General features: G+C 42.8%; 1 protein-coding gene across 2 annotated transcripts in view; it reads right to left on the bottom strand.

The window, feature by feature from the left end:
- The window catches only part of GABRG3 (gamma-aminobutyric acid (GABA) A receptor, gamma 3), a 332,814-nt gene that overhangs the window by 142,847 nt on the left and 177,255 nt on the right, over positions 1 to 12,712 (bottom strand). For both annotated transcript variants that reach the window (XM_010580475.1, XM_010580474.1), the window contains exon 5: positions 10,576 to 10,658. In XM_010580475.1, the coding sequence (XP_010578777.1) occupies positions 10,576 to 10,658 (83 nt within the window). The remainder of the gene's footprint in view (positions 1 to 10,575; positions 10,659 to 12,712) is intronic.

The following is a 12,712-nucleotide window of genomic DNA, read 5'->3' on the forward strand; positions in this document are numbered from 1 at the left end:
CCCACTCCAACAGGTCCATGTCTTACCTATGCTGAGGACTCCAGAGCTGGATGCAGTACTGCAGGTGGGGGTCTCACCAGAGCAGAGCAGAGGGACAGCCTATATTGATACCAGGGATTGCCCTGATGCAGGTGCAGGACCTTGCACTTGGCCTTGTTGAACCTCATGAGGTTCACATGGGCCCACTTATTGAGCTTGTCCAGGTCCCTCTGGATGGCATCCCATCCCTCAGGTGTGTCAAACACACCACTCAGCTTGATGTCATCTGCAAACTTGCTGAGGGTGTACTCAACCCCACTGTCTATGTCATTGATGAAGATATTAAACAGTACTGGTCCCAGTACGGACCCCTGAGGGACACCACTGTCCTGGTTTCAGCTGGGATAGAGTTAATTGTCTTCCTAGTAGCTGGTACGGTGCTATGTTTTGTAGCGTTCGCCACATATCAAGGTGCCGCGATTAGATCACTGGTCAACCCCAGACCAGGGAAAGAGACAGATAACACACACAGTGTGAGCGCCAACTTCCGCCTTTTATTGCGCAGTCAATTCCTTTTATACTAACAAGGGTAGGCGGGATTACAGACACATCATAAGGCTGCGACTAACCCTCTAACTTTCCGTGACATCGCGAGATCTTCCGAACGCCGAACCCTACATGTTTTGAGTTCAGTATGCGAAGAATGTTGATAACGCTGATGTTTTCACTTGTTGCTAATTAGTGTTTAGTCTAAAGTCAAGGATTTTTCAGCTTCTCGTGCCCAGCCAGCGAGAAAGCTGGAGGGGCACAAGAAGTTGGCACAGGACACAGCCAGGGCAGCTGACCCAAAGCGGCCAACAGGGTATTCCATACCATGTGACGTCACATCTAGTATATAATATGGGGGGAGTGGGGGTGGGGGATCACCGCTCGGGGACTAGCTGGGTGTCGATCGGCAGGTGGTGAGCAATTGCACTGCGTGTCATTTGTACATTTCAATCCTTTCATTATTGCTGTTGTCATTTTATTAGTGTTATCATTATTATTTTCTTCTTTTCTGTGCTATTAAACCATTCTTATCTCAACCCACAAGTTTTACTTCTTTTCCCAATTTTCTCCCCCATCCCACTGGGTGGGGGGAGTGAGTGAGCGGTTGTGTGGTGCTTAGTTGCTGGCTGGGGTTATACCACAACAACCACTTGTCACTGATTTCCATCTGGACATTGACCCATTGACCACTACCCTCTGGATGCGACCATCCAATCAATTCCTCATCCACCAAACAGTCCACCCATCAAATCCATACCTCTCCAATTTAGAGAGAAGGAAGTTAGGGGGGACCATGTCAAAGGCCTTACAGAAGTCCAGGTGGATGACATTCATAGCTCTTCCCTCTTCCACTGATGTAGTCACTCCATCATAGAAGGCCACTAGGTTGGTCAGGCAGGACTTGCCCTTGGTGAAGCCGTGCTGGCAGTCTCGAATCCTCTCCCCATCCTCCATGTGCCTTAGCATAGCTTCCAGGAGGATCTGTTCCATGATCTTCCCAGTCACAGAGGTGAGGCTGACTGGTTGGTAGTTCCCAGGGTCCTCCTTTCTACCCTTTTTAAAAACGGGTGCTATGTTTCCCTTTCTCCACTCACCAGGGACTTCACCTGACTGCCATGACTTTCCAAATATCATGGAGAGTGGCTTGGCAACTACCTCAGCCAATTCCCTCAGGACTCTGGGATGCATCTTCTCAGGTCCCACAGACTTAAATATGTTCAGGTTCCTCAGGTGGTCTTGAACCTGATCTTCTCTTACAGTGGGAGGGACTTTGCTCCCCCAGTCACTGCCTTGCAGTCCATCCACACAAGAGGTGGGGGAAGAGAGGTTGCCAGAGAAGACTGGGGCAAAAAATTTGTTGAGTACCTCAGCCTTCTCCTTGTCCATTGTTACCAGTTTGCCAGTCTTGCTCATCGAGGGGATACACTTTGACCTTCCTTTTCTGGCTGACATACCTGTAGAAGCCCTTCTTATTATTCTTTGCATCCCTTGCCAAGTTCAGCTCTATCCACGCCTTGGCCTTCCTGACCCCATCCCTACACAACCGGGCAGCGTCCCTATACTCTTCCCAGGGTACCTGTCCCTGCTTCTACTGCCTGTGCAATTCCTTCTTGCCCTTTAGTTTGACCAGCAGATCTTGACTCAGCCATGCTGGTCTCTTGCCTTCCTTGCCTGATTTCTTACACCTGGGGATCAAGAGCTCTTGTGCTCTATGGAAAGCCTCCTTAAAGATCTGCCAGCTCTCTTCTGCTCCCTTGTTCCTGAGGGCAGTTTCCCACGGGTCCTATTGACTAACTCTTTGAACAGCTGGAAGTCTGCTTTCCTAAAATTCAGGGTCCTGACTTTACTCTTGACCTGACCCATATCCCTCAGGACTGTGAACTCCACCAGTGCGTGATCACTGCAGCCCAGGCTGTTTCCAATCTTGACATCACCGATTAGCTCACTTGTGTTGGCGACCATCAGGTCCAGTATCACATCCCCTCTGGTAGGGCTGTCTATTACCTGGCTTAATAAGTTATCCTCAACGCACTCCAGGAGTCTCCTGGATTGCCTACAGCTCACCGTGCTACTTTTCCAGCAGATGTCAGGGTGGCTGAAGTCCCCCTGCAGGATGAGAGCCTGTGAGCGTGATGCCTTCTGCAGCTGGAGTTAAAAGGCTTTGTCAATAGGCTCCCTTTGATTGGGTGGCCTGTAGCAGACACCAACTACAAGATTCCCTTTGTTGCCTTGGTCTCTAATTCTTACCTGCTCATGGCTATTCTTCAGAGACAGCTCTTCACACTCAAACCATTTCTTGATGTAGAGGGCAACTCCTCCACCCCTCCTTCCTCGCCTGTCCCTTCTGACCAGCTTGTAGCCATGGATAGCCGAATTCCAGTCATTGATGGCTACAAGCTGGCTGATACAACATGGCTACATTGTCCTGTGATGCAATTGTTACAGAGTGCCAAAACTAGTCATTCCTTCTCCTGTTAAAAGATATGATGCAAAGGAGTGTGACTGTCTGCTGATGCTCTGTATTTCACAAATATGAGCTCTGTAAGTCAGAAGTTATAAATGCAGGGCTGCCAGGGGTTTACAAGTTATGGACCAGCCTCTCCATAAAGATCAGATTAATTTGCAAGCCAGTTATCACATGCCTAAATAAGCAATTAACAATAACATAAGTATGTAGTGTATAATAGGTGTTACATTACATTACAGTGAGAAAGCTATTTTCTTCCTGCCTGTGGTGCATTTGTGTCACACTGTCAAATGTTTGTCAAAAAAAAAAGAAAAGCTTGCATTGGCACAACATGCTTAAAGGGGTTTTGGCTTCAAGTAAACACTGAATATCATGAGATCTGTGATGAAATCACGGGAACTAACAATGATTGTCACATGGCAGAGACTCCAGGGCCTTTTGCTGATGCATTCAGCTGTCAGACATGCAACCAGCCACCTGCCTTGCTTCAGCATTTTCTCTTATTTATTCCTGACACCATAAGCATAACTTAGTCAGTCACATATATTCTTGCCAAAAACAAATGGCTCACAGGCAGGTTTTGTCTTTTCTAAAATTGTTTTTGGTACTGATTTTTTTTTTTTTTTGATCTTACTAAGAGAAAATTTAGAAAAATAAGACTGGTTGCTTTGAGAAGCTAGACTGCACTTGGGATTTCTGGGACTTCCAGTCTCCTTGTTTAAACGTAAGTCAGAGCTGGGGGGTCCTGTCCCTGAAATACAGTTGCCTATCCTAATCTTCAGATCCTGGAATAAGAGCATTTTTTGGGTTCTGCAGCAGATTGCCTAGAGAGTTTGTGCAGTGACACAGATCCCCCATCTTCCTCAGGCAACCATGCAGGGTAAATGGAGACACCAAGGATCCATGGAAGACCACTGCAAAACTGGGGTAGATGCCAAGTTCCTGGAATAGCCTATCATCAATCCAGATTGTCTCAGGTAGAGTTTTCTGGACCCAAGATATCATGAGTTAAGCATTTTAGGCTTCACTAATTAGTACTTGCTGTAGTTTTACTCTAGGGTCTCAATTTTGCTGGAAGTAACGGCAGCTGCTGCTTCTCCAGAGGAGCCTTCAATCTCGTGGAGAAAAATCTCAAGAGTCACTATAAAAGGAGAGAGACATTTGGTCTGCTACTAGGCCAGAACCTTAGCACTTTGTGAGGAACAGAAGAGCAAGGGATAATACATGAATTAACCACTGCCATCAACAATCCCTGATCATCAGGGAGGCAACACGCGACCCTCAACCTCAGGGAAGTTTCGCTGCTTTTTCTACGAAACAGAGGTCATTTATGTATTGGTGCCTGTTAGATCTAATATCAGATTGTTTTAAGTCTATTACTCTTATATCACAAAATATTGTATAAATTTGAAACCAGCATTGAATCATATAACTATAAGTGTTTAGAAAGGTGTCTCTGATACACCTTGAGCAATGAGACAGAAAACTAATGGAAACAGTAGTGCCACACTAATACTTACAATATGCACTAGTTTGGCATGAATCTACCATAAATTAGATTTAGAAAGTGTAACTTTACAGTGTACTTATGTACACTGTATGTACTTATACCATGGATGAATTTGACCAATTTCATAGATCTATAGCACATCCTATTGGATCAATTAGATAAAAATTAGCTGAACTTCCAATGCAAACTAACTTGTAAAATTTTTATGAGTCCTGTTTTGTCTATAAAATAGCGAGTCATAAAAATCTAAAAGATACTTAATGCAGTGTCTCTTACATATTGAGAAATGTATCGAGTCACACACTGAAAAGTAGTAGTGAATTACCCAGTAGTAAGTAGTCAAACAATTGGATAAATATTTGACTCTCTAAGAAACAATACATTATTTATGTTAGATAAAAAAGAAACACCTGCAGGGAATTTTAGGGAAACCTAAGGAGAGTTAACAACTAAGCAATGCAGTAGCAGATTACACTCAGAATGGCTGTTGGAATGAAGAAATTAAAAATGGCTGTTGAATGAAGAAATTAAATTACTCACATAGGACTACAACATCTTTCAAATTCACTATATCCAGGTGTCATTGTGGGTACCTCAGGAAAAAGATGCTTAGAAACATTAATGCTTACAGGTTAACAAAAGCAAAGAAGATCCCTACAGAATCATGCACTCCATAAATCTCTGGAAGGGTCAACTTGTCTTTGAATACTGCCTTGCACACGAACCAAGGTATTTGAAAAAATATGTAATGAAAACAGTAAAGTCTAAAAAAGGGCAACAGAAATAAGAAGCTATGGAAATGTCTGTGTGTAAGAGGGATTAGCGGATGAGTTAGAGGAGGAATTTATCACAGATATGCTTCAGGTATTGTATTCATGAATTGTCATATATGACACAAGTCATATGCTAAATACAGGGTTTGGGAAGAAACTTTCAAAGGCCAAATTTTCCATTTCTTTTTTCCTCTCTATAAGACCTCTCTATATTGACTATTATCTGAAAAAGACAGCCTTCTGAAGAGAAGGATGGATGCATCCTGGTACCTTAATTTCTACCTTCCTGGAAGAGGAAAAAGCTACAATAGATAAAATATGCTCATCACAAAACCTGGATCAAGAATTCCATTGATGCCCCATGATCTGGTTCAGCCCATTACAGAGAGCATGGATGGGAAGTTTAGGTGTGGATTAAAGCTTTTTCTGCACATTGCAATGCCTTCCCAGCATCTTTAATGAAACTCCTCTTGAGATATATGAACATTAAGCTGTGTTCCTTCTGGCCTGTTCTTCATCAGGAGTAAAATTCTGCCCTCAGGCTTTATTAATGATTCTGCTCATGATACATGAGTTGAAACAAAGCACAGCTCATTCCACAAAACCAGCATTTACATTTCCAGGCTAGGAGAAACATATTAAAATTGGCGATGACAGCTAGTTCTGTTAGAAAATTAATGATAGGCTCAAAGTACTGATTGCATATCCATAAGAGGTTTCATGTTCAAAGGGGTAACATTTGATTGAACTGAGTTTATATTTAGAAAGACAGGATCTGTTTCTTTCAAACACTATGTTAGATTTGGATGAATTTCTTTAAAATGCATTTCACATTGCCTTACTTTTTTCTGCAATACTTTGCATGCTTTTATACATCACTTAAAAAAACAAAAAAAGAACTTGAACTTTTACAAGGCTAAAAGTACATGTTTTAAGACCCGACTGAGCAAACTGGACCATCAAGAGCTGGAAATTTTGCTTTCCCCTATTTTCCACTGAACTGAAAACACTTGAATTGTTTGTGAACTTTTGTGTGTATATTTTAGTGTTTGCAGTAGGAATAGCATTCCAGGCATGCCCACCTTTTCCTGCCTTGCAGCAATCCTCCAGTATGGGGCAACTCAGGACACTGTAGACTTTCTCACTAGGGAAAAGATAAGTAATTGGCTACAAAAAATGTTATCATTTCTATTGCCTAAATCTAAGGTGCTTTTTAAAATGAACAACAGTGTCTGCAGTTTGATCAGAACAGCAGCAAGAAAAATAAAGCAATGAAAACCCATTAATCAATTCAGTCTTATTATTGTTATTCTGGCATTTTGCACTGCAGCTCAATATTACAGCATCTGATAAAGCCTGAAGCACGGCCTTACAGATTGTTTCAGACCTCAGATATGCAGCTAGCACAGTTTCCCACCATAAAGCTCCTTGTACATAATTAAAAAGTTAGTTGACCTGATTGTTTCAACTGGGTGTAATGGGTTTGTCACCTTCATTTTGGTATGGCTGTCGTATGCTGTCACCTGAAGGAGTGTCATGAATTTAAGTTAATCTTGAGCATGTGGATGGGGAGAGGAGGTGAAGGTCTGTTCTGGGCTGAAAAAAATGAACACCTCAAACAATTAACTGTTGTGCAGGTGTGGGTGCAAACATGCTTACGTTATTCTGCAGTGTGCCTAGTCCTCCCAAATTCAGAAAATCCAGAATATTCAACAGTTCCAGCAGTGGCTGACAAAGGAAAACCAAAACCATGTAGGCCAGCTGGAGACCAGTCATGTGATGACTGTAACAGAAAATAGTTCCTGCAAGTAGCTTAGCCATACAGCCACTTTTGCCTACTGTTTAATCTGAAATGCTCTTACTCCCTCAGAATAAAAAAAAATGGTGACCATTAGTACAGAGTGATCTTATTATGCTTAAAAGCTCCCAATGCATTTTTCTTTAAATGATTTGTCCAAACACTTTTGAATCCTTATAAAATTTTAGCACCCACAGTATCCTATGGTGGGAGTTCCATGATTAATTTTGCTTTACTTCTTATTTCCAGCCTGCATTTTGCTGTCTGTGTCTTATTTGTATATTCTTGTGCTGACATTGTCCTTCGGACAGAATACCTCCTCTCAGGAGCCTCCCTTGGCTCAGGACGATAAATTAACCTACATGAAGAACCACACTAACACAATATTTTTATGCAGTAGTATATAGTACTTCAAAACCATATGAAGACAATGTGATCATATAGAGCAAAATCTATCAAAGATTGATACAGTGGGATCAAGTCACAGCATTGATTCTTTCTTCACATTCACGGGGAAACACACATTCATACCATGCACTGGCATTGATGCGAATGTTGTAGCATCTCTGTATTAAGGAATCCTGCTTGCCACATGTGGTTGATCAAACCAATGTGGTACATAGACTGGGAAAGAGCTGTCACGTTGCACAGCAACCCTGCATTATGCCATTGGGCTCAACTTTCCACAGAAGGAGTGTGCTAAGCACACATCTATGCAAGGACAGCAACAAGACACACGCCTACCACATGCCCTAATATGCCAGATGATTCATCTCATCACGTCACCTGAAGCACATACAAAACTTGCACAGAGAGTAAAGAGCTTTCAAATTATTTCAATACTTTCTAATTCCTATAAAAGAGACTAGAGAGCTTCAGGAACTGTTCTTGAACAAGATTTTCCACAGGAAGGTGTAGGAAGGTTTTACTAACCACTGTTAGCTTACTGAGATGGTCTCTCATTTCTAAGCTGCTCTTTTCTCCTTATTCATTCTGGCAACCAGACCAAGTAGAGCTGAGTACTCCCACCAAAGGAGCATCAACTGTCCCCAAAGCAACAACCGGGTTAGGGTGTGAATTAGTTTCACACTAGAGGAAAATACTGCAGAAACAATTTGAGATTAGTTTCACATTTCTGATGCATCAGGGGAAATTTATGTAAAAAGTAAGAAATTTAAAATATTAACCTTGTTCATGTGTGTATAGAGATGCAGGGAATATTCTCCAAAACTTGTGCTTTTTTGTGCTTGCCTACAGTGGAAACTGCAAAAATTTGTCTGTGTGCTGGGGAACAAATGAAAGGGATGCAGGGGGAAATGGAGCTGTGCTCTGAATTCTACAACCATTTTTATTTTATTCAAAGACATACATCTTGGAATCCGTAATCAGCTTGTCCCCTCAGAAACTTGTCATAACAGGCAGCAATAAATCATTCAGGCATTCACTCAGTCATTCACTTCATAAGTCCCACTGAGTGGCATGTATCTTGGGACTGCTATGAATGTACGCAACACTGAAAATACAACCAAGTTATGAAACAAACAAATCACACAGGAGACGTCCTACTATTATGATAATAGTAGTGCTAAAAGTGTTAAAGGAAAAGAACACAATTCAGTATGAACCTAAAGAAATAAACCCTTGTTATCAATATGACCAAAAAGGTTGACAAAACTATAAAACATTACTTGAATATTCCTCCATTGGTTTTTCCATCTGGCAAGAAACTACAAAGAACGCACATAGAAACTGTGACACATTCAGCTTCTGCTTGATCCCATGTAATCTCCATCTCCATAGATGCTAGTACATGTACAATGGTAATACATGTGTTTTCAAGGGCAGAAGGGCTCTGAGCTAATAGATCTAAATTAGGAGGAACCTCTGTAAATCAAGATGTATTTGAAACTTTGCCATAGAGTGGAGCCTTCTGAAGTTCCTGCTGATATCCTCTCTCTTTAAACAAAAAACACAGAGCATAACTTACTTGCACTCAGCAACTGCCTAGCACTTAGGGAATGCAAGGTTTGAAGCGACTTCCCTGTTTATTAGAGTTCACCTTCTTTGGTTATTGCTAGCGCAGGACCTATCAAATTTATGTGGTAGGTTTAATTAGCATCTCTGGACTGGGAATTAATTTTTAAGATCACACACTCCTTTCCAGGTACCTCAGCAAATCAACGGCAGGTTGCCACGAGGTAAGAGTAGCTTTATGCAGTAACTAAAGATAGCTGAGGTACATATAGTTCAGTGACAAGTGTTCATTAGTAGGAAAGCTCATTCGGGAGCTATCTGCCTCTTGTTCAGTTGAGTATGCATATATTCCACACATCTGAATTAAACACACCACTGTGTATTTTTGCCCAGGCTCACTTATATACATAGATCATAAAAAATGGCAATGTAGTAATAATGTTTTGGGGGAAAAGGAGATGTTTACACTGGCAGAATTTTAAAACATTTTCCTGGGGAAAAAGAAGAATGCACCCTGGATCAGCTGAAATTCAAATCTAGTTTCTGATTGAGGATCACTGCTTGTATACTATTCACAAATGGAAATCAATACACTACTTTTACAACAGCATACCTATTATGAAGACATTAAATAGTGTTATTCTTCTATCACTTTTTAAGAGCTGATGGAGAAAAAGCTATTTTCTAAATAGAAAGACAAAACAATACATTTCCCATTTGCTTTTGGGGAACACAGATCCCGGGTCTTGGAGTTTATCAAAAGAAAAATCTTTAGTGGAGACTGTTTTAAAATGTTTGTAAAATATTTGCATTGTGTGACTTTGGATTACAAAACTGTGCAGGTGTACCCATAAGCAGAGAGCTCTCAAGCTTTTTCAGATGAATCAGCATGAAGATAACTTTTCATTACAGTAATGTTGGACCTCAAGATTAACTCACCTGACTTTTGTTTTCCATCTGTTTCACCAATGTATTTGCTTTGCCTATTAGGTAGGTTTTAAATATACCAACACCACTACATACAATACAACATTGGGACTACTGGACAAGCTGAGCAATAAAAGGAAAATTACATTTACAGTAGTTACACCATTTACTTTTATTATGGAACAGAGAGGCATTACCATGCTACTTGCTATAAACTCAGATGTTCAGAGATTGCTGGGCATGTCCCCAAGCTGTGCACCTCCTAAAGAAAACTGTAATTTCTATTCTCATTTCCATGTCACGTGATTGTATAGATTAACATAGCACAGACTGGTATGAATATCTGCTTCTGCTGATAGTGTGACTATAGTTTCAACTAAAAAGGCTGGTTCTGGCAAAAAACAGAGTAAATTCGCGGAAGACTTCATGGCATAAGTCCATCGACCAGGACTGCTAGAGAGGAAAGCAAAAGTTCCCTCAATATTTAAGCAAACCTAAACTTCCTATATGTGTTGAACAACCTGACAGATATCAGAATTAAACTCGTACCTCTGCATACTAGGTCTATACAACAATAAGGCATTAAAGCAGTACTTACAGCTAGAGAATATCAGAGGACATGAATGTTCATCCATTGGGAAATTGTGCAGCTGCAGCTGGCACTCAGCATTGATGGTAAGCCTATGGAGAAACCAAGCGTCTGTTACTACACACCAGCACAATGAACAGTCAGAGGAGGAGGCAGGGTAACCTTAGGTATCATGCAAGAGCGCTTTGACATCTGTAAGCAAGGCCTGAAAGGAAGGGACTATATTTGCAAATTGTTCATTGGCTATTTAGACCTGATCCAAAACAATAATAATTATCTAAACCAACAAATAATTTCAGACGCATCATTAAGAGTTTCTTGATCCCAAGAAATCTGTGCATATGTTTTTCTCTAGGCAATTCATCATTGAAGGATGTGGGATGGAAACAACTATTCTTTACAAAAAAAATATGGCTGATATGCTGGTATGCAATTCTACAAAATTAAAACCTCATAAAGAATCTAATAAGGAACATTCTCCACATTTACTTATAGTGTGAACTTAATATTCTTTCAATCATTTGGGGCTGTCTCTGTATTTTAATAGATTGTAAAATGACTATTAAAACCAGATAATCTTCAGCCTGATAGCTTACAAAGTAAATCTATTTACCCAGGTAGATTGCATTAAGTGCTAGTTTATTATACAGTCTTTTTTCAGGAAACAGACACTATATTAATTGCATGCCTGAATTTAAGCAGCAAGGGTAGGTCATGAGGATTTTTTGTTGGCTTCTGTCGTGGTTTCAGCCCAGCCGGCAACAAAGTGCCACGAAGCCACTTGCTCACTCTTCCCCTCTGGCCCCAGTGGGATGAGGAGGAGAAAATATAAAGAAAAGCTCGTGGGTCAAGACAAGGACTGGGAGGGATCACTCAGCAATTATGGTCATGGGCAAAAGACAGACTCAAGCAGGGGAAAAAGCACTATCAATATAATATACTGCCAATCAAAACAGAGTAGGATAATGAGAAGTAAAACCAACCTCAGAACCCCTTCCCGCCATCCCCCCCTCCTGCCCGGCTCAACCCCCCTCCCGGTTCTCTCTCCCTCCTCCCCCCGGCAATGGGGGCTGGGGTCGGTTCCTCACCCCTTGTCTCTGCCGCTCCTTCCTCCTCAGGGGAGGAGGACTCCGCACTCGGGCCCTGCTCCGCCACAGGGGGTCTCCCACAGGCTGCAGTCCTTCAGTCCCAGCCTGCTCCAGCGCGGGCTTCCCCATGGAGTGGCGGCCATCTTGGGGGGCCTCCGCTCCCAGCTCCCCTCCATGGGCTGGGGGGGGACAGCCTGCCACCTCACCGCGGGCTGCGGGGGCATCCCCTCCTCCCCCGCTCCTCCTCCCCTCCTTCCTCCCTGACCTCGGTACCCGCAGAGGGGTTCCTCTCCCATTCCAATCCCCTATTCAGTACCGGTTCCCCTTCTTAAGTCCGTTCTCCCAGAAGCACTACCACCATCAGTGAGGGGCTTGGTCTGGGCCAGAGGCGGGTCCGGCTTGGAGCGGGGGAAGCTTCCAACAGCTTCGCACAGGAGCCGGTCCTGCGGCCCCCTCCCCTGCTACCAAAACCCCCGCCACACAAACCCAAGCCAGCTTCTTTTCCTTCGTTTTTTAAACTAATTCAAAAGCTAACAAACTGAATGGGGAAAGGTTTGTGTCTCAGATTCAGGATGACACAGAGAAAACCTCTGTCTTGGAGAAGGTCACTTGTGAGGAACTTAACAGTGGTTTTGCACTGACACTAGAAGAGAGTTTGCAGTGTTACAGCAGGAGTGCATTCACACCTGTGGCAGTACACTGCCCCCCGCGCCCCCCCATCCAGCCGGCAGGAAACGAAACTTCCCCAGGCAGGGAGAAGGGGAAGGAGACCCTGGAGGCTGCAGGTTGAAATTTGAACTGGCCAAATGAGATGCACCAGGTACACTGAGGTGACCCTCCTAGCCAATAGAATTAAATGACCACAGGTCAGATTCGACAGGGGTATAAATGGGGTCCCACCGGAGGACACGTTGGAATCTGTCCTCCTCGGAGCAGCGGGTCTGCAGTCGGGGACTCCCCCTCGGGTTGGGGCACTGCCCGAGGTAACTCCTCAAGGGAGAGAGCCCTCAGCTTTTAGGAGAGTGATACGTGCATTTTGGAGCCATCACTTTAAATCT

This window comes from Haliaeetus leucocephalus, unplaced genomic scaffold (assembly GCF_000737465.1).
Source record: "Haliaeetus leucocephalus isolate CR32 unplaced genomic scaffold, Haliaeetus_leucocephalus-4.0 Scaffold712, whole genome shotgun sequence".
Classification (NCBI taxonomy): Eukaryota; Metazoa; Chordata; class Aves; order Accipitriformes; family Accipitridae; genus Haliaeetus; species Haliaeetus leucocephalus.